General features: G+C 38.9%; 3 protein-coding genes across 5 annotated transcripts; 2 read left to right on the top strand and 1 right to left on the bottom strand.

Annotated features, from left to right (window-relative positions):
- Positions 1-215: 215 nt before the first annotated feature.
- LOC114144085 (B-cell receptor CD22-like) lies at positions 216-8,728 on the top strand. The gene is made up of 10 exons (XM_028016561.1): positions 216-326; positions 1,670-2,017; positions 2,109-2,333; positions 2,525-2,785; positions 4,462-4,722; positions 5,076-5,336; positions 5,623-5,883; positions 6,011-6,110; positions 6,218-6,263; positions 6,753-8,728. Exons 1-10 carry the CDS (start codon positions 275-277, stop codon positions 6,885-6,887), a joined length of 1,950 nt encoding a protein of 649 aa, XP_027872362.1. The 5' UTR covers positions 216-274; the 3' UTR covers positions 6,888-8,728.
- Positions 7,714-15,891, top strand: LOC114145316 (B-cell receptor CD22-like). The gene is made up of 5 exons (XM_028018820.1): positions 7,714-7,751; positions 14,322-14,473; positions 14,894-15,151; positions 15,237-15,491; positions 15,590-15,891. The coding sequence occupies exons 1-5, from the start codon at positions 7,714-7,716 to the stop codon at positions 15,889-15,891; spliced, it is 1,005 nt and encodes a 334-aa protein (XP_027874621.1).
- A 4,162-nt stretch (positions 15,892-20,053) lies between these two features.
- Positions 20,054-24,268, bottom strand: LOC114144084 (zinc finger MYM-type protein 1-like). Of its 3 annotated transcripts, XM_028016559.1 has the most exons (5): positions 24,215-24,251; positions 24,023-24,132; positions 23,735-23,810; positions 22,889-22,996; positions 20,054-22,759 (listed from the first exon to the last, which is right to left on the bottom strand). In XM_028016559.1, the coding sequence occupies exons 2-5, from the start codon at positions 24,025-24,027 to the stop codon at positions 20,633-20,635; spliced, it is 2,316 nt and encodes a 771-aa protein (XP_027872360.1). In that variant the 5' UTR covers positions 24,028-24,132; positions 24,215-24,251; the 3' UTR covers positions 20,054-20,632. The 3 variants fall into 3 exon arrangements, with proteins under 3 accessions (XP_027872360.1, XP_027872359.1, XP_027872361.1); XM_028016558.1 differs by having other exon boundaries at positions 24,023-24,268; XM_028016560.1 differs by lacking the exon at positions 23,735-23,810 and having other exon boundaries at positions 24,023-24,268.
- Positions 24,269-27,077: the final 2,809 nt, after the last annotated feature.

Raw genomic sequence — 27,077 nt, 5'->3', positions numbered from 1 at the left:
ATCTCATTTTGTAGGAATTCATTGCAGCCTTTTTAAAAAGTGAACTACAGGACAACCCAGTTACCAGCAGATGCACAACCTTGTTAATTTCTTTGGTCGAATTCAGATGGTGTGAAACTAAGTGGGCTATTTGAGCTGCTCTGTACAAACCACAAACCACTGAGGACATGTGACTTTGCTATCAGCGACCATCATAGGTAGAATGATTTAAGGTCAACATTTATCACCTCATGAAGACGTGAAGACATCACAGAAAGAGACGGAGGGGGAAGCCATGCGCTGGACTGCAGTGGCCGCGTTACTTCTTGCATTTCTCTCTGTGTCAGGTACTGTGTGTGTTTTACTCCTTTATCTGTCCATTAAATAAAGCAGAGCTATAGGGGGACGTGTGGAGTACATCATGTATAGCAGGCTGCTGACAGAAATGGCCTGGTTAGAGTCGGTTTGCTTACACAGAAATATGCATGTTTTTGTTTTGTTTTTCTTTTGTGAAGAAAATTCTCCTGAAGACGCGCAGTTGTCTGCAAAATGCCTCGTAATATTTTTTGTATTGCACAACCTCAGAAATCTTTGGAAACACAAACACTGTGTGATTTTAATTACTGGTCTTTATTGTGAATTCAAATGTTGAAACATGAAAAAGTGTCTTGCATCTATTCACAATGCTCTGAAATATTAGAGACGTGAATAGCACATATCAGAAACAGTGGTGGAATGTCCTTTATATATATATATATATATATATATATATATATATATATATATATATTTAGCTCAGGTTCTACAAAATCTCTCTTGGGTTTATGGTTGGAAGCCATGAAGAAGTCTAACATTTTGCATCAGAAACTATTTACAGTCTTTTACGCGCGTTTCGTAAGAAACTCCTCAAACTGGTTCTGTCTTTGTCATCTGTGGGTGACAGTTGGAAAAACATACCACTTTGCTTGGTGACAGCTGTTTTTATGACTTCGTTGAAGTCGTATGTGCTAACCCTAAACCTACGGAAGTCATTTTAATTCCTCAGAAAAAAATAATCTACGTGCCTTAACAAATACTTACATAAAATACTGACTACACCCTGTTTAACTTACTCACATGCCTTTTCTCCTTTGTCAATAAAAATAGATGCAACATATGCATTTGCATGGCTTACCAGCAACACCTTGGGTTTTACATCACAAGTTCAATTTATATTAAATTCATTGGAAAGCTGATCAAAGTATACAAATCAAATTCTGTTTGGGGTTTTTTCCAAAATATTTGATCTTTGCAGTAGAGACTACAAACGGCCGTCACCCAGCTATTTTCACGGCTCATTTGTTTGATGGCACAGTGCAAGAGTTTAATGAAGTCACAGTTTCATAAGACAATATCTGCCCCGATCTGGACCTGGATGACCTCTCACTGTGTCTGCGTCTGATGCAGCACATGTAAAGCGACACGATGTGAGGCAGCGCCAAACGTCTAAACCACTAAAACAGGTCACTCCTGAGAAAGTATTTCCATCCACTTGGTTCCAGGCACTAACATTCAAACACAAACACAAGTGACTCATATCAGCAAGAACAAAAATAAACCCAAATCTATTAATCAATACTCTTCCTGGGTTATGCATTTTTGTCCTGTTTGTTCACCTCATTCTGATTCTTTTGTTGCTGATGCGTTGCAGGGGTCAGGGGTCAGAACGGCTGGAGCGTGACCTACCCTCCCTCACAGATCTGCGCCATAAAAGGCTCAACGGTGGATTTGCAATGCAACTACACACATCCAGACAGAGAGGGGGTTACGGTCATAGAAGTTACAAACCGAATATGGTTCACCAAAGAACAACTTGCTGCTCCTGTGGATCTGAAAGCTGACCCAGACTACGCAGGTCGTATAGAGTATAAAAATGGCTGCGCCGTGGCTATCAGGGACGTACGAGAGAGTGACGCTGCTGTCTACAAGTTCAGGTTCATAACCAATCACCCAAGTGGAAAATACACCGGCTCGCCAGGGGTCACTTTGTCAGTCTCTGGTAATATTGTCAGTTTTAATCTTACTTTGTTGATTTTACTCTGTTAAATGATCACATGGGTTTAGTTTCTGTTGTGTTGTCTTGAATTCAGCCGTCGAGCTGCAGGTGGTCAAATGGGAGCGCAGACCGAGCGGGACTCTGGCAGAGATGACGTGCAAAAGCAAATGTCTGCCTGACCGACATCCTTACATCTGGATCAAGAACGGGCAGAACGTTTTGACGCAGACCTCCTCGCCTTTTTCACACACGTTTTCTTTTGCGGACCGCGTTTCGTGCGCCGCGGCAGGACACAGACAGTTCCCGTCTCCGGCAGTGTGTCAGTTGAGTTTTACACGTTGCTTTGAAGATTCATGTTGGTGATGTAATGTGTTGTTCAGTGCATGTCATAAAACGACTCTATTGATTCAATACAAATGAACATTTTAATGTTGTTCAATAAAAACTAGTACCAGAAATTATATGTTTGGCATTGCAAAGCACTATAGCGGTTTGTGTTTTCTATTCCAGACATGCCAAATCTTCCCTCGGTGTCGCTGAGTTCCTCTGGTCACATTGTGGAGGGCGACCCAACAACTCTAACTTGTTCCAGTGATGCTAATCCAGTAGCTACATACAGCTGGTACAAGAAGGACGCTTCTGGTCCTCTCAGCAAAGACTCACAACTCGTCTTCACGTCTATCCAGTCCTCTGACTCTGGAGAGTATTACTGTAAAGCTGAGAACGTGCTGAGAATAAGGACATCTAAAGTCGTCTTTATTGACGTAAAATGTAAGTAAGTAAATTATTTTGTGGGCTTGTGGAGGTTGCCTCAACTTACTCTTAGAGTGTTGACTTAGGGTGCATTCACACCAGTCCGGTTTATGCGGGAAGGTGTGAACATGTAATCGAGCTCTAATGGGAACCAAAAATGCCTAAAATCCTAGGTCTCGGTTCAAATCAAAGTGAGCTCTGTTGCGGTTCATATGTGAACGCAAGTGGACAAGAGAACGCTCTGAAAGCAGGAAGCGAACTATAGCTCAAAGCATTCTGGGTCAATAGAGTCAAATTAAATGCACAAGTTTAGCACTACAGGGAGAAATGGCTCGTGGCTTTTTTTGTTGTTTTTTTACCCACAGACAGATGAAAAGTCCTACAACCTCTAAAATTGTACGCAACTCCATTTCTGGTTACAGTTTGTGAAGAAGGAAGTTGCACTGGTCTTCTTTGGAGGTTTTTGAGACAGTCGCCTGCGTAGTTCTTGGCGCGGCGCAAGAACAGGTTGTTCAATCAGTTTGGATCGTTTGACGTAGTGCAGCATGACAGCGAGACGCAGCAGCTGAAAATATAACAAACCTTGCAATTGTGGTCCCCACCGAACCAAGTTGACCTAGAGAAAGGTTTTCACACCTTTCTTCAAGTTTTTCACACTTTATTGGCTCATGTTTGAGCAACTCTGCTGAACTAAATGTATTTCTGTTTTGACACCAGCCGCCCGACTTCCTATGTCTTCTTTGTCACCTAAAGCGCTTCAGCTGCCACTTGCAAACGTTTTTGTTGTTTCTGGAGGCAGCAGTGGAAAAAGCTGCTAAGTTGAACTTCAGTGTACCAACAAACTGTTAAAGCAAGTAGCATCAAGGAGGATTTTGGACAAAAATCTAAAAAGATTGCAAATACTGTAAGTGTGGCTGCCATCGGTGGCATTTGAGCAGTTTGAGTTGATTTGGTGGTTTTGAGTTAGAGTAAGTGATGTAGGGTGTTTCCTGAGTGGAACCAGTGTTTGGTTTGGATCTGTTTTCAGTTGCACGCTGCACTCAGTAGAGGGCAGTGTGCTTTCTTTTTCTGGTTGCTAGAGAAATTTCTAGAAGTTAAAAGAAGATGGAAGCTGAGAGTTTTTTTTCTTAACCCCTTCAGGATAAAGCGGCCAGTGAGGTAAATAATTTGTATTTTACGTGTTTATGTGGAAGTTGAATGTTTATTTGTGAAGAATTTGTTGAGTTTCTGTTAGCCACGTGTGACAGAATGCATCTATTTTTTTTTGTAAGTCCAACCTCTGTATTGTGAATGCTTTGCTGTTATTATTTGTCTGTTCTCTATGAGAATGTCTTTCTGTATAATAAATTATTTGATGTGCTTTTTTTTTGTACAGTTCATTAAAGACACCTGTGTCTAATTAAAAGTCAGTTAACATCAAGAACGCATTGCGTCCGTTTTTCAACCTGTAGGGAATTATAGAAAGCTGAGAAAGGATCGTTAACAAGACAAAAAAAAATTACAACTTGGTTCCCAAAATGCTCCAAGTTAGCAACACATCAGTTTGGTGGAGCTTTAGTGACCAGGGTACAGCCCTTCTGTACAACTGCTCCCATAGTCACTTATGAACAAATGATTGTTTAGTTTTGCTCGAAAACCATCAACAGAAATCTCCTTAAGTTAAGTTTCCAAAGTCTTCATGCTTTTCCTTCCAGACGCGCCAAGACTTCTTTCTGTGGCATTAAGACCCTCTGGTGAAGTAGTGAGGGGAACCTCAGTGGACCTGATTTGTAGCAGTGATGCTAATCCGACAGCTAAGCACATCTGGTACAAGAAGAACAATTCTGAGCCTCTGAGCAACGACACACAACTGGTCTTTGAGTCTATCCAGTCATCCGACTCTGGAGAGTACTACTGCACATCAGAGAATATGCTGAGCAAAGCGACATCTGAAGGCATGCTTATTGATGTGAAATGTAAGTGACTGAAAAATAACGTTCAAAGTGACCAACTTAAACTGCAAAAGGGGCAGAATTAGCTTTCACAGCTTGCAAGTGAAATGTTATGATCACACCTCTCCTCAGACCGTAACTTTACAAACATTTAGAAACTTCAAACAGTAAAGTTGTTGTGCTAAAAGTATAAATTTGTGGAACTTAAGCAAGAAATAAGCAGATTTTTCAGGAGTAGTTAGGTTGTTTTTTTTCACACAATTGGAAAACCATTACCATGTTTCCAAACACTCATACTCTAACATAAGCTAATAAAAAAAAAGATTGACACAGAGGTTATCCAAATGCTAACATGCTATTCTTTTTTTCTCTTTTAGATCCGCCGAGCTTCCCCGTTGTTTCACATAGTTTTCCAGGTGAAGTAGTGGAGGGAAACTCGGTGACTTTGACTTGTAGCGCTGATGCTAATCCAGGAGCTAATTACACATGGCACAAGGAGCACGAAGCCAATCCTCTCAGCAAAGGCCCAAAACTTGTTTTCAAGTCTGTTCAGTCGTCTGATTCTGGAAAATATTTCTGCATGGCTGAGAACGTTCTCAACAGGACGACTTCGGACGGCTTCTTGATTGACGTGGAATGTAAGAAAAATCTTATTTCCTTTAAATAAGATACTTCAGATATGCTGTTTTTTATGCATGAAACGTCTTGCTATCTCAAAAAGATGGCAAAAAATGGTCATACACACCGTTTCTAAAATGTCTAAATGTTTTAAAATGCTTTAATTAAACAAACAGAAAACAGTTTTTGCCAAAGCATTGTGACCAAGACCGCACAATGGCATATCAGGGCCATTGGAGATGGAGGGAAGAAAAGGAGGAGTACATTTTCATTAAAAAACTGACATGTACTCTCATCTTTATCCAGATGCTCCAAAGCTTCCCTTGGTCTCGTTGAGTCCGTCTGGTGAGGTCATGGAGGGCATTTCACTGACGCTCAGCTGCATCAGTGATTCAAACCCCGCCGCTAATTACACCTGGTTCAAAGAAAATGAGAAAACGCCACAAAGTTCAGGACAAAATCTCACCATCACAAATATTGGCCGACAGCATAGTGGCCTTTACTACTGCGAAGCTCACAACAGCAGAGGGAGTCACAAATCTGCCATACATCTTACTGTTGCTGCAAGTAAGTCAGCAAAGGCATCCATTTCTTTTGTTATCCATCTATGCTGATGGTATGTCCATTTCTGTTCACATGTTGCGTTTATATTCCTATTTTCCATTAAAATATTGCTTGGTCTTAATTTTTTTAGGGTACAGAAACATGATGTTCAAGATAATGAACATCATAAGGTTGGCTGTAGCTGCACTGCTGCTGCTGATTCTTCTGTTTGCTTCTTCTCTTTGGACGAGGTAATATCAGCAAACACGTTTAGCTCCACTGCTTTATTCATATCTATATCCTCTAAGGATATACTTTTGTCCGTTTGTTGTTGAAATACTGGATTTGCTTGACTTAGAAAGAAGAAACCAACTGAATCGAAGGAACATGTCGAGAACATAGAGGTAAGACATCCATTCGGTTAAATAAAAACTATTTATATGTAATATAAAGATATAAACTTGCTGCACTGTAGAGACTCTGTCATTCAGCGATGATCATCATAAGTGCTCAGGTGAAGGCAACTGGACTTTTTCTTTTGCTTCTTCAGTCCTGAAGATGGTTGGAAGTTAAGAGGCTCATAAATATTCAGAGCAATAAAGGAGAAAAAAAGCCATTCTGTCCTCCTGGTCTCATTAGCTTGCGCATCTTTTGGCATCATTTCCTGACCTGCAACTTATAAGCTTGTTGCATCCAACCATGTTTAGAAATGAAGACGCTTTTTGCATGAGAGATGAAACGTATTTAAGAAACGAGAAAAGACGTCCAAATGCCATGAGGTATAAAAACTTAAAGTAGCACGATGGGAGCTAATGCAATACCTCTGATGACAGCATAAACCGCTAAATTTTAATAAACCGTTTTAATTCTCACCATTTGATCCCCTATAACAGCTGGACTTGTGTAATGAATATGAGAACATCTCGACCTTGAGAGCCTTTGTTGCATCGCAGGAGGAGAGAGAAGCAAACCAACCCAACGTGAAACCAAGTGAAGTCACGACTTTATGGGTAGATGGACAGGAATGAGATCTTAACCAAAACGATGACATCTGGTGGCAGAAATAAACATTTTCAAACAGTGGCTATATTTTTATATTTTATGCCTTGTGTTGGCTACTTTGTAAATGTAGCTGGGTAAAGTCAAGTTACTAGTTTAATAGTGGTGTACCTTCCAATTACTTAAAACCTAATTATATTTAGACATTTTAATTACTGTTTAACACATTTAAATCTCTGGTAGCGGCTGAAGGGCAAACGGCCTGCGATCTAGAGGCAAGTGAAGTAACACGGTGTGGTGCTGTCAAGCAAATTGGACAATGTGGATTCAATGCTTTCAAAAAGTAATTTCATTTTTGCGTTATTGTGATGTTTCATCCTCTACATAAAATGTTTTTCTCCTAAATACATTTCATGTAGTACATGGCCACCCAGTGTGAGTGCTGCATAAGAACAATGAAATAAAATCTGTAAATAAATACAGATTGTGACACTGTGGAGGTGAGACCACATGTAGAAATGTTCAGATGTTTATAGCAGGTGTCTAACAAAAATATCCATGTCGATCCGTCCTGCCTGAAACATGCAGACCGGAGTTACGTCATTTTGAGAATCAGCTGGTCCAGCTGTCCTTCCTGTATAAGTTTTTTGTTTCTGTGTTTAAAGTGCCGTATTTTCCGGACTATAGAGCGCACCTCACTATAAACCGCACCCACAAAGTTCTTTAAAGAAAACTGGAAACGTACATATATAAGCCGCACCGGGCTATAAGCCGCTGGTATCGCCGCCGCTCTCGGTTTTCCACCTTAATAAATCTGCTATTAAGGATCCAGCCCACCGTCTCCAACGCTGAACCATGGATTCGTTCACGCCGAGCTTAGCGGCTATCGATCTGTACTGCCAGATCGATCGCTTTCAACTTAAAAGTTGGATCATATTCTTCGTGTCGTTTCCATGATGAGTTTGAAAACATTTCTCCGTCGTACCCGCTGCTAGCCTGTGCTTGTTCTAAATGAAAATCAGCGCTTTCTACTTTGATTTTCAATGTTGACTTCCAATGATTCACTTCCTGCTAAAGCGCCCCCTGGTGGCTGAAGAAAAGACGCACCGAGCTTTAAGCCACATGGTTCAAAGCGAGGGAAACAAGTAGCGGCTCATGAAAATACGGTAAAAGTTGCCTGAGTTGGATCTGTAGTTTATAACATAATGACTGTTAGCTGCACAAGCTACACTGCTCTACTGTGAACAAGAGAGAAATGTTGCTCAGTAGATTCATTTCCACTGACCAAATAATGACGGGATTTGACGTTTTGAAAATACATTTGCTCAAAGGAAACACGGCAATTTTGAAAAAATGACTCTTGTTTTATGATCAAAGGTTTTGGCACCTAGGATGAGGTGTTGTTTTTTTCTTCAAAATTGGTTTATTTCACAAAAATGTAATGGAAACTTTTTCTTTTTGCAACAAAACAGTCACATGATCAACAGCCACTGGCGCAAATGACAAAGAAGAAAACAACAGGAAGTGGTAGAAGGATGATGGTTTTTAACTCGTGACCAAAATTATTCGCACGTGATTTGAATTAAGTTTCTTATTTGATGGAAACACCGCAATTACAAAGTTGTGTTTTTTCGACATTAGTAGAATATTGACGACGTTTTGTGTCCATTTGCAGCTGGTGTCTGACATGAATCATGATGTTTTGTCCATCTAATGTTGCAGCATTTGTGAACAATCAGGATTTTATATGTGAATGTTGATGGGTGTGTTCACTGACAAACTTGATTTACCATATTTGGTCATTTATTTTGTGTTGTAACTGCAGTCAGGGCTCTGATTTTGATTGTGTGTCATAAAGATATTAAAACTATTTATTTGTGCATGTTTCTTTATTAGTTTGTGTAATTTGGGAGATCCGTTAAACAATTAACAAAATGTATAACAATTATTCTTTAACTATAAAAACTGAACTTAAGTCATTTCCTGTTTTCTCTACATCAATGTTGAATTACACAGCTGAATATTTTAAGTGTTCCTGTTTTTCAACAGCTCATCTGCTGCCATCATGTTCTGTCATTAGCTGCTCACACCTTCAGATGATAAGAGGAAGGAAACTGAGCTCATCGTCAACAACTTATTTATGCCATTTGCATAAAGTTCTGTGGAAAAATAACTTCCTGTTACTTTGCTCTGCAGACTAAAGTAGAGTTTCTGCCTTCTTAGTTCATTTAAAGAGAAGAAAGGAGCAGCTATGAGTTTCTCAGCAGCGATCCGTGGAGTTATCGTCCTTCTCATGGCAGCAGGTAATGAGCAGGAAACTTTATCTTCCACCTCAAACAGCCTGCATTTGGATTTCAGGTTTTATGAAGTAGGAAAGAAATCAGAATTTAAAGCGTCTAGACAAAATGATTTAAGGGGAAAAATATGTATTGTTTACAATATATTTATGAATGTGTGTGTTTTGTAAAGTTAAGAATGAATAAAGGTTTTGAATAATCTGGATAGATTTTTTTTTTAATCTTTAAAAAGTCCTGAGAGATTTTTTTTATATATATATATATTTTTAGACAATTCCAAAGATAGATTTTATTTATGTCGGTCGTCTTTGCTAATATTTTCAAAGCTCTGACTGGATGGATGATTAAAGTCAAACACCTTTAAAATTCACTGCATGAGCTTCCTCTAAACGTTTCACATTTTAGATTAGATCTTTGTCGTGTTGCAAGGAGCTTAATGAAGAAACGACACGATGAAAACATTTTCAGCTAAAATTATTAATGTTGTTGAATTCTTTTGGGAAAAGTAAATCATTTAATGCTTTTTGAAGAACATGAATAAGTCACAAGTAAAAGTCAGTGTTACATGTACATTCAAGATAAATAAGAAATGTTCATCTTAGTTTGACAAATATACAGATGGGGTAATATACGTTATGTTTTTGTCCCCTTGAGGCCAAACTAAGATCATTTTAGAACCTGATGCTTCACTTTTGTACTTTTGCAAAAACTTGCAAGAATTTCCTACTAAATCGTGATGAATGTTTAAATCCAAAAACAAAGCAAGACGAAGTGATAATGTGCACAGGAGTGAACACATTTACTCTGAACATCATAACAGAGCTAATGGAAGAACAGACTCCTCAGTTCACACAGAGAGACAGAAATAAGTCGTGTGGTTTCCTTCAGCGTAGAAGAGGAACTTTTACTGGGAGGGAAGTTTTAGACAAATGTCTAAATGAGGGATATGAAAACACAGAGTTAATGCAACACTAAATAGGGCCAGACGCCTGACTACGGCCAAATATGGTAATAGGCAGTCAGAAAGGTTCGATTGAGGAGCCTGTGTGTGTGTGTGTGTGTGTGTGTGTGTGTGTGTGTGTGTGTGTGTGTGTGTGTGTGTGAATAAAACACCAGCAGACAGGTAGTAAGTTTAAGTTATTGTATTCAAACTTATATTTTTGCATATATTTAGGGAGGTATTCAATAATAATATATTCCTATATGTATAAACAATAAACACAACAGGAAAACAACAATAACAAAACATAAGTAAAACCCTGATAACGCCCAAGAGTTTTTTTTCTCTCTTATTCAAGTCCGTTCTCTTGTTTGCCTGGTAATTAATGGTCCATCAATCAATAATCCGACTGTTTTAGTCTATGATCCAAGGCAATAGGTCCAGAAAAATGAACTAGTTTGGTTCAATGAAGTCCTACAGCAAAGCTGCGGTGATCCGGTAGCTCGCCATCCTGGGTTGGCCATAAACAAGGCCATAAATAAAAACAAAAAAATAGCATTTAAACAGGTTAAACTGCTATCCAAAACAACTAAACATTCATAATAAAATAGCTATATTCCATAAAGTATTTGTCAGAAATCATTCAAATGAATTTCAAGTTAAACATCACATTAATGTTACAGATCCAAGTAAAATTACAGCTCAAAGTTACAGATAAAACTAAAGTGCACTTTCAAGTTATATCTAAGTTTAAATGACATTAAAGTCAATAGAACTTAACTGACTTAAGTACTGTTTCAATAAACAATGAATTGTTTTTATGCGCAACTCTAAAGAAATGAACCAATTCCAGAGTTCTACAGGCCGTCAACAAGATTAATGAAAAGTAACTGAAAGTATCCTTAAAGGACAAATTTAGAAAAATCAAAGGGGTTGTATAATACTTTGAAGACATATCTTCTATTCGGCCACAAAATCAACAAAAAGAGAATGATCTTTTAAGCTACAAGATTATTTTTAAGACGCCAATACATAGATTTTAAGTGGGCGTGTTGCCACCACATTTCTACTATAAAAACAAACAAAAGACGCAAAATAAACGACTCACCGTCGAGTGGTTGCCAGAAAACACCCAATGTAATCTATGTTGATTAGGCTCGATTCAGCAAAATTCTTCAATGATTTTTGAAAAACGCCAACACAAGCAGCTAACCACAGCGACAGCAGCAACAACAATGGAGGAGATCCGAGTTCACCTCTGACCCGGAACTTAAAGTGTGCTGTCGGTTTGACCGGCAAAAATAAAATACGGGTCGATTATTTTGTGCAGGTTACATTTACAAGAAAAACATTTCTAAGAAACGCCAGTAAATAAATCTAAACAGGCTCCAGAGACAGAATGACAGCAGCCTGTTTCTTCACATCGCTGCTGTAAACTCAGTCAGGATCTTGGTGGAAAGAGTTCACTGCAAACTGGCTTCAACTTTGGGCCAGTTCAACTGAATCTTTAGGTAATCTGATCAATTTGGCTCCCATTCACATTTTGTGGGGATCAATAAAATATGATTGGATATTAAATCCTGAACAGCCAGCATGTTGTTTACTTGTTCAGCCTGGATTAATCTGACAGTCACTTTGTGGTCAGATCTTGAAAGAAAACAGCAACAAGAGACTCATCATGTCGAAACACCGTCTGCAGCTCCAGACACAGAACTGAACCACTGACTGTAAATCACCTCATCAGACTTTCTTCAGCTTTACATTGATGCATCTATAATAATATTGATAATTATAACGATAAAGCTGCTGTTATTATTCTACACCACATGGATGATGCCAGAGACAATCTGAGGCTAAAATAGAGGCCAAAACATAAACAATGGATCTAAAATTGTTCTATTAGTTTATTGAGGTTAGGAATCACCATTAAGATGTTTTCTATACTTTCAACATTATTAGATTAACCAATTTAATATAGTGTACCATTTAACATAAGATTTCAAGGAATTACAGGGAGTTACAATTTGAGGCTTGAAGTTTTAAACATTTTTTGTCTATGAGTTCAGTTTGTTCACTAATCATCTCGTCAATTAATAACCAATAATCTGTGATTGCTTTTATATTCAGCCAGTTAAACTCGACTCTCTCCACCAGATCTGAACTGAATCCTGTTAATGATGGTGATGTAATTCACAGGACGAGGGGCCACAAGGTCAATTCTGCTTTAGGCCCATGAAACCTTGGACTGGCCCTAGATGATTATTGTTAATAAGCACTGATGATATTACAATATATTGATACATTAATTGTTCATCATGAAGAGTACAGTCGTTGTTTTACAATATTAACAGTTTTCCAGTTTTCTTTCTAGGTGGCAGCAACAAGTTGAAAGGTGTAGAAAGAATCGCCTTATGGTTTCATAAACATTCACTGTTAGTTTATTATTGATATTAACTTTGATTATTGATTTGAACTTTGTGTGGAAAGTCAAGAGCACATAAATGTTTTGTGTTTCACACTTTGTAGACGAGACTCGAGATTCTTCAAGTGTTAAAAGCTTTTAGTTGATAGATATCATCATTTTTAAAATGTATTTCAGATTCATTAAAATATGTTTACATAAACAGTCTACTTAATGTTTATTTAATGTCTTTTTTCTTCCAGATGTTTGTGGTCAGAATGGTTGGGGAGTGACTTATAGTCGTTCCTCCATTTGTGCCCTAAAAGGATCGACGGTGGAAATGAGCTGCAACTATATTTACCCAGACAAATACAACAACATAAATATTGTTATAGTGAAAACATTTTGGTCTACAAAAGACCTTAATGGAGATTTTGTGGATCTGAAAGACGACCCAGATTATTCAGGTCGTGTGGAATACAGTTGCATTAAGACTTTCTGCTCTCTGAAGATCTTTAATGTGAGACAAACTGACTCAAAAGAGTACAAGTTCAGGTTCATATCAGACCATCCAGGTGGAAAATACATGGGTTCACCTGGAGTCTCTTTATCTGTCAGAGGTAACAGTTGCAATTTAAGTCATTTGGTTTTAAGATGTTGCAAATATTACAGTTTAACCTCTAAATAAATCTGCTTGTGTGATTTTCATAAAATTATAACTTTTTTGTCCACATAGATCTACAGGTGAAGGTAAAAAGATTAAATGATCCAATCAGGATCCAGCTGACATGTCACACTGACTGTCAGCTGGATCCTCCAGTTTCCTACGTCTGGCTGGAGGATGGGAAAGCAAACAAAGAAAATAACAATAATTTGGTCCTGTCCTCATTTAATACCACACACAGATATCAGTGTGCAATAAGAGGACATGAGGATGTTTCATCTCCTGCAGTGTGTAAGTTTGTATCTCTGTATTTGTCTGATGAAAATATTTAAAGTATTTAGTTCAACAAAAAAACTATTAATTCACCTGGCAGGTTTAGATCTAAAAATATTTTAATTCAACCAAGAAATGTGTTATGGTTACTGATTTGACAGGCATCTCTCAAAAGTTCAAAACATTGTAAATTTTTCCAATTTCTGTTTGGAAAAAAAAAGCCTCTGCTTTTATCTACAAAAATATCATATCAAAATCAATTTATATTCTTCTTTCTTCTACGAGGTGACAGCAATAAATCCTGTATTGGCACAAACCTTTCACTCATCTCCAGTGTTAGCTTGATTATTTATCTCTGGTAATAAGTTGCAAATCTTTGACATTGGAGAGCCTCTTTCCCATCACCCTAATCTGTTGCTCTTTCCACATATTTTCCATCAGATTCTCAGTGCAGCCTGAAAGTTTTCACAGTGATTCACTTTTTCTAAATTTTGCAATGTTACAGTCACATTTCAAATTACAATAATCTCTTTCCTCAAAATGCAGCACATAAATATCTCATTACAATAATGTGTAAAAAAGCTTTGAAATTAAGAAACCAATAAATTACATTCACATAAATGCTCACAGTTGTTGCTAAATTTCAAATGCGATGCCACAAGTTTAGTCCATTTATCTCTACATTTTTATAAATTTATTGATATTTGGGATTCTGAGCTTCAAGTTGCAAAGTCATGAGCTTCATCTGAAGTTTTATTCTCACGTTTTCTCCAGATGCTCCACAGACCATCGTTCTGTCAGTGAACCCCTCAGAAACTGTTGAAGGCTCTAAAGTGACTCTGACCTGCAGCAGTGATGCTAATCCAGCAGCTAAATACAACATTACAGGGTGAATGAAGATCAACATGGTCAACTTGTCAGCACAGAAATACAACTAGTCTTCAGCTCCATCCAGGTCTCTGATTCTGGGAGGTATTACTGTGCAGCTGGAAATGACCTTGGGAGCCGGACGTCTCCAAGTATCGATATTAATGTGAAATGTGAGTAGAATACAATAGAGACTTACTGTTGGTTCTTTAGAATCAAAGGTTGAACCATTTGAAGGTTCAATATTTTTTTTAACCTTTTCACAAAAGATTTGTCAAAAGGTATTTTTGCAAGAATTAATTCTTGAAGATGTAATTCTCCTAGCTTGAATAATAATCAGAAAGTCATGACAGGAAGTTGAAAATGTTTTTAGGTTTCAAGTGTGGCCCTCAGATTTTCCTGTCTGATTTTTTAATTTTCAGATTAAAACAGAAAATTGTCTGTTTGTAGATTAGACAGTCAGACTAAGTTTTATTCTTTCATTTAATGGGTAACAAGTTTAGAAAATCAGATATAGACTTTTAATAGATCCTATAATATAGTCTGAAACATACAAACCAAACATCAGGCTATCATTTTGTTTCCTCACTCAGACGGTCCAAAGAACTGTTCTGTGTCAGTGAACCCCTCTGGAGCAGTAGAGGAGGGAAACCCAGTGACTCTGACCTGTACTAGTGATGCTAACCCAGCAGCTAACTACACCTGGTACAAGGAGAATAAAATCATTGCTAATGGGTCTGAGGTTTTTTATGTCCTCGCTGTCAGCTCTGAGCACAGAGGAAGCTACTCTTGCAAGGCTCAGAACCTGCATGGAGAATGTAACTCTTCATCTCGGTTTCTTGATGTTCTCTGTAAGTTTTCTTCTTTTATTTTTATATCAGGATGTATTTCCATTTCATTCATGCTTATTAAATGTCTACTTATTGTTTTTGTCAGATGCCCCAAACGTCTCTGTGTCCATAACTCCTTCAGGAGAGATCAAGGAGGGAAACCCAGTGATTCTGACCTGCAGCAGTGATGCTAATCCAGCAGCTAACTACACCTGGTACAAGGAAAAAGACAACAAACTCCTGGAATCAAATAAAAATCTTATCTTCGACTCCATCAAGTCGATGGATTCTGGGCAATATTACTGTACAGCCATAAACAGCATGGGACAAAACAACTCAACAGTCAATGTTGATGTTAAATGTACGCAGTCGCACATTAAAGAATGTCTTCCACTTATTATCTTTATATTTTGACATAATTATAAAAGTAACAAACACAACTCCTACTTTTTCTTGCAGATGCTCCCAGATCTCCTTCAGTGTCTCAGAGTCCGTTTGGTGACATCGTGGTGGGTAGCTCCGTGACTCTGACATGTAGCAGTGATGCTAACCCAGCAGCTAACTACACCTGGTACAAGGAGGGAGAGAAGGCACAAAAAGATTCAGGAGAAAACTTCACCATCACCAACATACAAAATGAACACAGTGGGAACTATTACTGTAAAGTCCAGAACAAGATAGGACATCATAACACCTCTGTGACTGTGACTGTTGTGGCAGGTAAATATTTCTCCTATATGTTTGTATATACATATATATAAATATATATATACTGCTCAAAAAAATAAAGGGAACACTCAAATAACACATCCTAGATCTGAATGAAAGAAATTCTCATTTAATACTTTGTTCTGTACAAAGTTGAATGTGCTGACAACAAAATCACACAAAAATCATCAATGGAAATCAAATTTATTAACCAATGGAGGCCTGGATTTGGAGCCACACACAAAATTAAAGGGAAATAACACTACACGCTGATCCAACTTTAATGTAATGTCCTTAAAACAAGTCAAAATGAGGCTCAGTATTGTGTGTGGCCTCCACGTGCCTGTATGACCTCCCTACAACGCCTGGGCATGCTCCTGATGAGGTGGTGGATGGTCTCCTGAGGGATCTCCTCCCAGACCTGGACTAAAGCATCTGCCAACTCCTGGACAGTCTGTGGTGCAACGTGACGTTGGTGGATGGAGCGAGACATGATGTCCCAGATGAGCTCAATCGGATTCAGGTCTGGGGAACGGGCTGGCCAGTCCATAGCTTCAATGCCTTCATCTTGCAGGAACTGCTGACACACTCCAGCCACATGAGGTCTAGCATTGTCCTGCATTAGGAGGAACCCAGGGCCAACCGCACCAGCATATGGTCTCACAAGGGGTCTGAGGATCTCATCTCGGTACCTAATGGCAGTCAGGCTACCTCTGGTGAGCACATGGAGGGCTGTGCGGCCCTCCAAAGAAATGCCACCCCACACCATTACTGACCCACTGCCAAACCGGTCATGCTGAAGGATGTTGCAGGCAGCAGACCGCTCTCCACGGCGTCTCCAGACTCTGTCACATGTGCTCAGTGTGAACCTGCTTTCATCTGTGAAGAGCACAAGGCGCCAGTGGCGAATTTGCCAATCCTGGTGTTCTCTGGCAAATGCCAAGAATCCTGCACGGTGTTGGGTTGTGAGCACAACCCCCATCTGTGGACGTCAGGCCCTCATACCATCCTCATGGAGTCGGTTTCTAACCGTTTGTGCAGACACATGCACATTTGTGGCCTGCTGGAGGTCATTTTGCAGGGCTCTGGCAGTGCTCCTCCTGTTCCTTCTTGCACAAAGGCAGAGGTAGCGGTCCTGCTGCTGGGTTGTTGCCCTCCTACGGCCTCCTCCACGTCTCCTGGTGTACTGGCCTGTCTCCTGGTAGCGCCTCCAGCCTCTGGACACTACGCTGACAGACACAGCAAACCTTCTTGCCACAGCTCGCATTGATGTACCATCCTGGATGAGCTGCACTACCTGAGCCACTTGTGTGAGTTGTGGAGTCCGTCTCATGCTACCACAAGTGTGAAAGCACCACCAACATTCAAAACTGACCAAAACATCAGCCAGACAGCATAGGTACTGAGAAGTGGTCTGTGGTCCCAACTGCAGAACCACTCCTTTATTAAGTGTGTCTTGCTAATTGCCAATAATTTCCACCTGTTGTCTATTCCATTTGCACAACAGCAGGTGAAATTGTTTGTCAATCAGTGTTGCTTCCTAAGTGGACAGTTTGATTTCACAGAAGTTTGATTTACTTGGAGTTATATTGTGTTGTTTAAGTGTTCCCTTTATTTTTTTGAGCAGTGTATATATATATATATATATATATGCATTTTCTTGATGAGCTTCAAGAGGTAGTCACCTGAAATGGTTTTCACTTCATAGGTGCCCTGTCAGGTTAATAAGTGGGATTTCTTGCCTTATAAATAGTCATGAAAATAAAGAAAACCCATTGAATTAAAAGGTGTGTCCAAACTTTTGGTCTGTACTGTATATATATATATACTGTATATATCATTTATTGAAAATATTGTTTTTTCTACTGACCCTTCTATCTTTGCATTTAGTTACATTAATTAATTCTGTACATTGCCTGAACAAATTTAACTATTAGATGTTATTGATGAAACAAGATACAAGATTAAGTATTTTTATTATTTCTAGTAATCCAGTGTTTTCTTGGCTCAGTCAAAGGTAAAGTTGACTCCTTTACTTTAGGATTAAACAGTCAACTAATTGTTGGTCATTGGTCATTGGTACTAATTGGTACAAGGAGGGAGAGAAGGCACAAAAAGCTTCAGGAGAAAACTTCACCATCACCAACATACAAAATGAACACAGTGGGAACTATTACTGTAAAGTCCAGAACAAGATAGGACATCATAACACCTCTGTATCTGTGACTGTTGTGCCAGGTAAATAGTTATAGTTTAAATCACCCAATGACCTTTTTAGGCATAGTTATCGTGCAAACTGTGGGCTAAACCGAACAAAAACTAGAATAGAATTTTAAATTGTAGAATCACTCTAAACATTTCAGTTTGGTAGGTCTAAATGTGTTTTCTTTTCAGGGCAATCAAAGATAGTAGTCTTTGCTTCTATTGCTTCTATTTTGCTGATCATGATTTTTCTCCTTGTCTTCTTAATATCGAGGTAAGTTAATCTTTTTAATCTTCACATTTCTTACATTTAAAGTGCCCATAAAATGCATTCACCCTTCTGGTTGTTTTAACTTTTTAACACTTGCACAAATCAATCATGGTCAACAAATGTTTTTTGGGTTTTTTCCCCACAAATAAAATAAAACAAAACCCTTAAATGTCAAAGTGAAAACTGATCTCTAGAAAGTAATGACAATAAATTAAAAACATGAAACATAAAATGCAATTGTGTTAATATTCACCCTGTTAAAGTGACAGACTTAATTCAACAGAGGTCCAGCCAATTGGGGCTAGCAGTCTCACAAAGAGTGATTGTGTCTCGAATGGTTGCAGCATGAAGACAAAAGAACACTCCAATTATTGGAAAGTATAAGTCAGGAGATGCATACAAAAAGAATCTCTAAGGCACTGAACATCTCCTGGAGTTTAATTAAACCACAAGTGTCAAACTCCAGTCCTCGAGTTTCCTGTCCTGCAGTTTTTAGATGTGCCACAGGTACAAATCATTGGAATGAAATGACTTAATTACCTCCTCCTTGTGTAGATCAGTTCTCAGAGCCTTAATGACCTAATTATTCTGTTCAGGTGTGGTGCAGCAGAGGCACATCTAAAAGTTGCAGGACAGCGGCCCTCGAGGACTGGAGTTTGAGACCCCTGAATTAAACCCATTATAAATAATGGAAGGTATTTGGCATATATTGTCAAAAAAAAAACATTTTGTTGATCATAATTAATTTGTAAAATCAATATCAGAGTAACATATTAAAGGGGGTGAATACTTTTTACAGGCACTGTTGCCATGCGGTCATTTTAGGAACAATAAATGACCACTAACTATTTTTTCTAATAACTAGAAAGTGGAGAACATCAACACCACCGCCTAAGACTGGAGGAAACCCCAACAACATTGAGCAGGTCAGATGGGAAATAAGAGGCTGGTATAATCCCCTCTTCACATCCTGACTTCTGTTAATAACGCAGTAAAACAGTCAGCAAGTTCTGAGTGGAGCCAGGAGCAAAGCACCAGGGCTGGTGGGGCAGTGACAATGAATATGTCATGAAAAAAAACTGATATTTAGTCAGTGCCTCTTGGATTTCTTTAAGAGATTAGTGCTATCAACATTATATCTCTGTTTCTAGTTGTACTTCTCTAATGAAAATCGACCAATATGGTGGTAACAAACCGAGTCAATATGTTCAAAGATATAAAAGTAAACAAGTCCATGAATCCTCTCGTGGTCTTAGCAGCAAATGTCACGGTCAGACAGCAGGGAAAGTTGATCCATCAGACCGTCAGTTCCTGAAACTACACAAAAAATAAAAAATGTAACAGCGCACATGGGGTCAGTGCGATCCCACTGGACCGCAGACAAACTAATAAATTTCAGTAAGAATGTTCCTGCATCATTTTGCTTTGCTACACATTATTTCTGGATTAATTTGTTGTTGTTGTTTGTCTGTGGATTAGCTGGGTCATAGCTTCATTATAGATATAACTGAGTAAGACGTTGATCAGGGGCGTAGGAATAAGTTTACAATTGGGGGGGACACATGTCGGAAATCTGAGATTCGTAAATATTCAACAGAAATATATCTTAAGTACGCTACTTAAAAAAAAGGCTATTTAATCTTTTACTTTATTCCTTTATAAATTGTGTCTTGCAAAAATAATGCATTTAAAATTTACATAATGCATTTGTTCATAAGATGTGAGCATATCACCAAACAAAATGACTGGAGTCTTTTATTAAGCAAAGGGAGATGTCTTTCAAGGGCTTCAGCCCTTGGCATATTTAGTGTCCGCATACACACTAGAAAATCAAATATTTCAGTTGGATTAAAAACAATTCAGTAGGCCACACAAGTGCAAAGTTTGATATGTTTTATTTTGTCAAACTTGCAATAATGGTCAAAAATGAATCTTTGATTAAACAAAATTCTGAGATGAAAGAGCCCTCACAGACAATGTAGTGAACAAATTATTCACACTTTTAACATTAAGTAAAAGAAGAAAAGAAAATCAATCAAAATATGCTTATTCAGTTTGTCGAACTGTATGACTAATTAAACCAAATCAAAAATGAAGAAATATTTACCAACAATAAATACACATTTAATAGACAAGCTTTTTAACTCACTGACTACAGTGTGCTTTAACTGTTGGAAAAGCAGTTAGCACAGAGATTATAGGCCACATAACCCTAGGTAGAGATCAACACCTCTGTGCTTCTGAACAATTGCACTTTACAGCCATGCATTTATAATTCGCCAAAAATGTGCCGGAAACATAAAAGGATGGCAAACACTGGCTTAGGCAAAAGAGCCAAAATGTTTTTTCCGCCTTTCATTTGCAGCCACAAATTGCTTGCAAACTGACTTCTTGTCCAGTAAATCAAGTTTATCTTTATGTACATGACAGACAGCAACATGATTAAGCCTGTTTTGAGTCATTGTAGACCGGAGCCACGTTTTGAGTCTACGAAGCGCACTGAAACTTCTCTCTGCCTCAGAGGATGAAACGGAGACCACCAAAAGCAACCTAACCAGAGTTTCCACTTGCCCAAAAAGTCTACGGACCTCTCCAGGCAGTCCACCAATGATCCCTGCAGCTTCTGCGCTGTTGCTAAATGAGTAGTTCAGTCTAAACATAGGAAGTTGCACTGAAAGTAACTCTCTATTCAACTCTGGGTATTTCCCAATGACTGCAGCATCAATCGTTCCACTGAGAAGTGTCTCTTCCAACTTTTGCAAAGTCAGCAAGTCATCCTGGTTAAATAGCCCAGTGAGCTGTGCATCTACAACATCCAATACTTTAAAGAATTCACCTCTGTAGTGGTCATTGGCACATTCAGGTTGATGTGTCTTAGCTCCTTCAGTGAAGCGTTTTGGGGGTGGCCTTCTCTGTGTAACTGTGATGGGTTTAACACCCAAAGACTGAACCTCAGCCATCGCCTTTTCAAACAGAGTGTTGAAACTTTCTTGATTTCTTTTAGCCTTAAGTGAAGTCTGAACAACTTTCACAGCAGTCCTCATTCCAGCAATGGTTTGAGTTCTCTTCTGGAAAGAGATGCTCAGGCATTCAAGCTCATCAATCACAGGTGAGGCAAGGATGAGACCCAAAACTGTTTTACCTTTCCTAAACTGCCCCAGCAGTCCATTAGCAGTGGATGCTGTGTTTGAGGCACCAGAAGCCATCTCCTGCAAGCTAGCCAGCACTGACCCATACTGTGACAAAACATCTCTGATTGCTTTGCTCCGTACTGCCCATCTTGTGGGGCAGAGGGGTTTTATTGCAGTGCACGATGGATTCTCTGTATGTGCTGTTGCTGCATGGATTGCCTTAAACTTCCCTGACTGAGAGAAAAGAACTCCAAGCTGGTTCACCCAATCCAATGCGTCTCTGATCAGAACTGAGGCTAAGCAAGCTTTCTGTGCAATTAAATTAGTGCAGTGTGCTCCACAATGAACAAAAAATGCTAGTGGCTGCTCTTGCTTTATCAGTGCCTGTGCACCTGCATGCTTCCCAGACATATTGGCTGCTCCATCATAAGTTTGACCTCGTAAACCATGCATTGGTAAGTTTAATCTGAGCAGCACATCTTTAACAACAGCAGCAAGGCTTTTTTCTGTTGTTTCAGAAACTGAGTACAAGCCAATAAACTCTTCATGGGGCTTCATGTCACTGTCAATGTATCGCAGACAAATGCTTTCTTGTTCTTTCCCAGAAATGTCCTGTGTTCCATCCATAATAATTGCAAACTCAAAAATTGGTAGGTTTCTGATTGTATCTGCTATTTCACTGACAATACTATTGCTCATAGAACACAAGATTTCATTCTGTATCTGTGGACTTAGGTATTCTTTCTGAGACCTCAGCAACCACTTAGCCAAAAGGGCATCATCTTCTGCCAGATTTTTTAACAATTGATACAAATTGCTGTCATCATCGTCATGCCCTCTCAAAGCTTGTCCCTGCCGTACCAAATATTTTATGGAGCTCACAATTTTCTCCAGACAGTGCCTATTGTCACCTTGCTGAGTTGCCAAAGCACTGGATAATTGGGCATTTATAGGATGACTTTCTTGTGCAGTCACAGAAACAGCATGACGATGTGTGTGACTATTTTCATGTGCTTTAAATTTTTCGCATGCTTTTTTCCAATTTTTAAATCCAGAAGTGATAAAGGCGGGTTCGGATTTTGCACCAAATGGTGTGAGTTTGTCCTGGTAAATTGCCATGCAATAAAAACACAAAATGCCATTTTTCACTGCATCATAATGTAGCCAGGGAAATTCCTTGTACCACTTTCCTTGGAAATGTAAAGTTCTGTTGGCTAGAGCTTGAGGGTCTATGAATTTTGGATGTGGCTGATTTGGCTCTGTTCTCTGTCCACTGACTTCAGAGTCTCTCAGCTGTGTGTCCCTAGTCTGAACTCCCTAGAAGGAAAAGTTACAATGTCACTCAATGCCCCTGAACTACACTTACTACAAGCAAAAGATTAAAATTTTCAACTTTTTTTGTGGACTCTCATGAAGTATCTACTCGTATGAGTTACTCTATCTTACCTGTTGCTCCACTCCTGTCTCTCCCTCACTCTGACTTCCTGCCTCTAGCCCGGTTGCACTATCCTCTCCTTTTCCTGTCTCCTTTGTGCTGTCCCTGCATTGTTGCTCCTAAACATATGAGATGGTTTCAGAAATGAGGTACAGCTCTTGAGCCTAACATGGCCAATTTTAAATCAAACAAAACATTTTATTTGTCACATTACAGACTTTACGCGCAGAGTTAATCGCAGAGGCAAATAAAATAAATCCATTAAAATCCTTTCAGAGTATTATCTTATGGACTCTGAACTAAAGTCTTTCTGACAGGGAGCTGACAGTGTGTTGAAGAATTATGGACAGGGCGCTTTGAAGCATCTGGTTCAAAAACGCATTCTAAACCTTTGGTAGAAATCCATCTATCCTTCCATTTTCTGTACACCCTTGTCCCTTAGTGGGGTCGGGAGGTTCTGGTGTGGGGTACACCCTAGACAGGTCGCCAGTCTGTCCAGACCTTTGGTAGAAATGGCGCCTTTAATTCCAGTTTGCAGTACAGAACAGAGAAAACTACAGAGTTGTCAATGTTGTGTTAATCTATTTATAGTCTAAAAAGAGGAGCCAGCAGTTTATTTGAGGAAATAAAGGTGCAGAAGTTAATTTGTTGGTTAGCCGCTGCTAAGAATTAAAATTAACTCTCCCTGTGGTTTTAACTAACGATCAGGAGCGCGGCAGGTATAATATCTGTCCATTTCGGCGAAGCAAAACCACGCAAAAAATAAAAAATCCTCGTAAAACGCACGCCCAGACCGGGCTAATTTCAACACAAGGGCAACACAGGTGTTGCCCTTGTGTTGTGTGACTGTTACTCACACTGACGTTACTCTTTTTAAAAAAGCTGAGTAAGTCCTGCTGCTGTTTCAGCCTTTTAGTTGGTGGTGGCATTGTACTGAAATGAGATATATATATAAAAAAAAAGACATTTTGGCTAGCGTAGCAAACGTCTAGAGAAAGTTAGCAGTTAAATATTGGATGAGTGATCATCTCAAGACTAAGATGATTAAACCAAAAAGATTCAGTTCCTATATATGAAAGTGAACTGACAACAAGACGTTATAAATAAGCAATATTCATAGCAGCATTCCCGACAGACCATTTTACCTCATTCGCAAGTTTCTGACTTCTGTGTCGCTGTTTCCCTCCCTTCTAAGTGCTCACTCAGCAGTTCAGAGAGGGGAGGGGGAGTACCGTGACGTAACGCGATGCTGCGCCTTCAAAATAAAAGCACGCTAGTTAAAAAAATGTCAAAATCCAATATTTTGCGGTACAATTTTTTGGGGGGGACATATCCACCTGGCTTCAATATTGGGGGGGACATGTCCCCCCCGTCCCCCCCGCTTCCTACGCCGCTGCGTTGATGTTCTCAATACTTATTTTCCCCTGCCGTGTGTCTTTTAAAGTGACAGGCGCTGCAGCCACCTTAAGTCATTGAAACGTTAGAACAGTAACAGTTTTCTGTGGACAGTAAACTGTTTGAAGCACGGCTTGATTTGACAAGCGAATCTATAACTGATTGTGAAATGCATTTGGTCCTGCAGAACCAAAACAGCCTGTCGAAGTCGCAGGAAGACCTTCAGTACGCCAGCGTCCGGTTCCTGAGGAAGCAGAGAGATCCTGAGTATGAAAACGTTCAACCTGGTAAAACCGGCACAGCTGATCTGGAGGAAGAGGGCGAGCAGAACGTAGAGTACGCTACTGTCAAGTTTGGCCAGAGGTAAGTAGCTCTCGCTAACATCGTGCTTGGTGAACATTAAGAAACAGCACATTTAAATTATTATAGAAGACAATGTTTCCTTAAGCTGCCAAAGTGTTGTGTAGAGAAAACATTTGTGAAATATATCTTTTAGAGTAGCCTGATTATGGAGGGTTTCTGTTGGATAAATTGTATTTTTAGTAATTATCAAATATTCGTTGTATCATGTAGCTTTGTAGTAACATTTAGATAATGTTTAATTATATGCTTTTTCTCTTTTTCCTCTATTCTAAGTAATGTCTCTGTGTGTTGAATAATTATGATTCCTTCCTGTGACCTCTTTGAGAAAGAGAGCAGTGAAGCCTTCATGGAGATAGCGGAGACAACTCTGTCTGCTCTCCTGTGGTACTCGACGCCGTGTCTGGTACTCGACTGGAGCAGAAAGATTTAGAGTGTAGATAACATGTGTCTAATAGTAAATGTCATTAGCGCTGCAACAATGTGATAAATTGTTTTCCCCTCCCTTTGAGAGTTAAAGCGCTCAGTGTAAGAGGGTCCCCTAAAAAAGCAATAAAATAGAGGGAGCGGGAGATGTGTTTTCAGAGCGGTTGGAGATTTGTAACTGAAAGCATCTCTCTGTCTGCTCTCCTCGCGAGTACAAAAAGAATTTAACTCTCTTGTCTTTCCTGTGTTTTGTTTAATAGGTATTTAGACCCAACAGTTTCTCTTTTGGATTTGTTCTACAGACTTGCTTTACCAAGAAAAAGAAAAACAAGTATTCACAAATTACTCTGCCAAAGCATTTCATGTTGCATTTTCATTTCTTTTTTCTTTTCAGAACTGAAAACCCAGAACCCGAAGTTGATTCAAATGCTTTATACAGCGTAGTAAATAAACGTAAACCGGGTAAATAATATTTATTGCTGTACAAACATACTTGTGGTCATCTAGTTGTTCTTTTTTCATTATAATTACCTGTAGCTTTGGCAATCAGCCTCCAGGTAAACATTAGGATGGACCAAAATGCCCAGAGAATGGACTTTCTGCTTTGAACTTCCCTTTTACACATATTGTCATTATTATTATTATTATTATTGTTGCTGGGAAAGAGGACGATTCAACAAATGTTTCAAATGAAACAGAAAGTGTAACATCATATATATAGAGAAGACATCATCTGGAACTGCATCACAACTGGAAACAGGAAACAAATCGTTTTGACAAAAAAAAGACCTTTCAATTGGGAAGATATTGAAAGGATGAAAAAAATATATTAATGAGTGAATTCTCAAACTTTCCCTAAAAGGAGGAAACGTTGGTGAGAGATAGTTAATGGATTCGCCTCACGCACAGAAACAGTCTTTCTGTTGCAAACTCCTTTTTCCCCCAGAACCATTTCACAGTTATTTCTGCATAACACCTCAGCTGTATCATGAATCCTGCCTGTAACAACAGGTTTGAGAATAAGAGCATTGCACCAGCTCTAGAAGTCAACAGTCAAAAGTCACACCATTAACGCTATCAGTACACTATCTGTACCGATAGCGTACAGATACGCTATCTGTACGCTATCAGATAGCGTACAGATAGCGTACTGTATAGTGTACTGTACGCTATCAGTACACTATCTGTACTGATAGCGTTAGTGTGATGCTCGAGAGGACAGTGACAAATGTCAGACCGTCAGTTCCTGAAACCACACACACACACACACACACACAAAAACTTGCCCTGTCGGACCGTACATAGAGTAAAAAAACTTGTGGGGTCCAAATGTCTTAATACTGTGGGAGTTTTAAGGTGACCACAGGTGTGTTTTTGAAACTAATGGGGGGGGAAATTAATTGTTTTATCAGCATTATGTGATTTTTATTCGTAAAAAAAAGTGATGACTTACTGATGCCAAATGAACAACAGGTTGTACATAAATAATCATTTTAACTTCCGTTACATGTGTACAGTTTGCTTGAAGTAACAAAAACTACTATTATAATAAAATGAACTGTACTGTGTATGCTAGCTGCAGCTGTATTAATGTGTTGATAGCCACATCATTGAAGCCCAAATACATGCGCTTGTGTTAAAAAAAGACAGATTGTGTGATCAAATGTCTTCTTGTTGTGTTCAGAGTCAACAAGAAGTTATGAATGAATAAGATTTAAACTTGGTCAGGGCTTTTTCCCTTGATCCCTGCAGCATGTTTAGACATTTCTAAGATTATTGTGATCGACTGTTCAAAGAAGCTCTGAGATCTAACAAGACAAGTATTTTCTCAATGATTGTAGATAATAAATGGAGATTAGATAATTTATTAAATCCTCTTGATTGAGGGAATATTTCTAAATATAGGTTTAATTACAGCTACTATAAAAGCGTTAGATTTTTTGTCTACAATGGAAACAGGAATCAAAAGCAACATTTCTTTAAATGACTGAGATCAGATCCAACATACAAGATGAAGGT

The sequence above is a fragment of the Xiphophorus couchianus genome, chromosome 5, assembly GCF_001444195.1.
Source record: "Xiphophorus couchianus chromosome 5, X_couchianus-1.0, whole genome shotgun sequence".
NCBI lineage: Eukaryota > Metazoa > Chordata > Actinopteri > Cyprinodontiformes > Poeciliidae > Xiphophorus > Xiphophorus couchianus.
The sequence above is the reverse complement of the archived record's forward strand: the minus strand, read 5'-3'. Positions and strand labels throughout refer to the sequence as shown.

What these genes read in the sequence shown, in the direction of transcription:
- LOC114144085 (XM_028016561.1), top strand. Translation starts at nt 275, where the DNA reads ATGCGCTGGACTGCAGTGGCCGCGTTACTTCTTGCATTTCTCTCTGTG. An exon ending in GGTCACTTTGTCAGTCTCTG is followed by an intron (nt 2,018 to 2,108) that starts GTAATATTGTCA and finishes TCTTGAATTCAG; the next exon opens with CCGTCGAGCTGCAGGTGGTC. An exon ending in GCTTCTTCTCTTTGGACGAG is followed by an intron (nt 6,111 to 6,217) that starts GTAATATCAGCA and finishes TGCTTGACTTAG; the next exon opens with AAAGAAGAAACCAACTGAAT.
- LOC114145316 (XM_028018820.1), top strand. Translation starts at nt 7,714, where the DNA reads ATGGATTCGTTCACGCCGAGCTTAGCGGCTATCGATCT. An exon ending in AGCTTAGCGGCTATCGATCT is followed by an intron (nt 7,752 to 14,321) that starts GTACTGCCAGAT and finishes ACAACATTACAG; the next exon opens with GGTGAATGAAGATCAACATG. An exon ending in TATCGATATTAATGTGAAAT is followed by an intron (nt 14,474 to 14,893) that starts GTGAGTAGAATA and finishes TTCCTCACTCAG; the next exon opens with ACGGTCCAAAGAACTGTTCT.
- LOC114144084 (XM_028016558.1), bottom strand. An exon ending in TTAAAAAGAGTAACGTCAGT is followed by an intron (nt 22,997 to 23,734) that starts GTGAGTAACAGT and finishes TCATATGTTTAG; the next exon opens with GAGCAACAATGCAGGGACAG. An exon ending in AGACAGGAGTGGAGCAACAG is followed by an intron (nt 22,760 to 22,888) that starts GTAAGATAGAGT and finishes TTTTCCTTCTAG; the next exon opens with GGAGTTCAGACTAGGGACAC.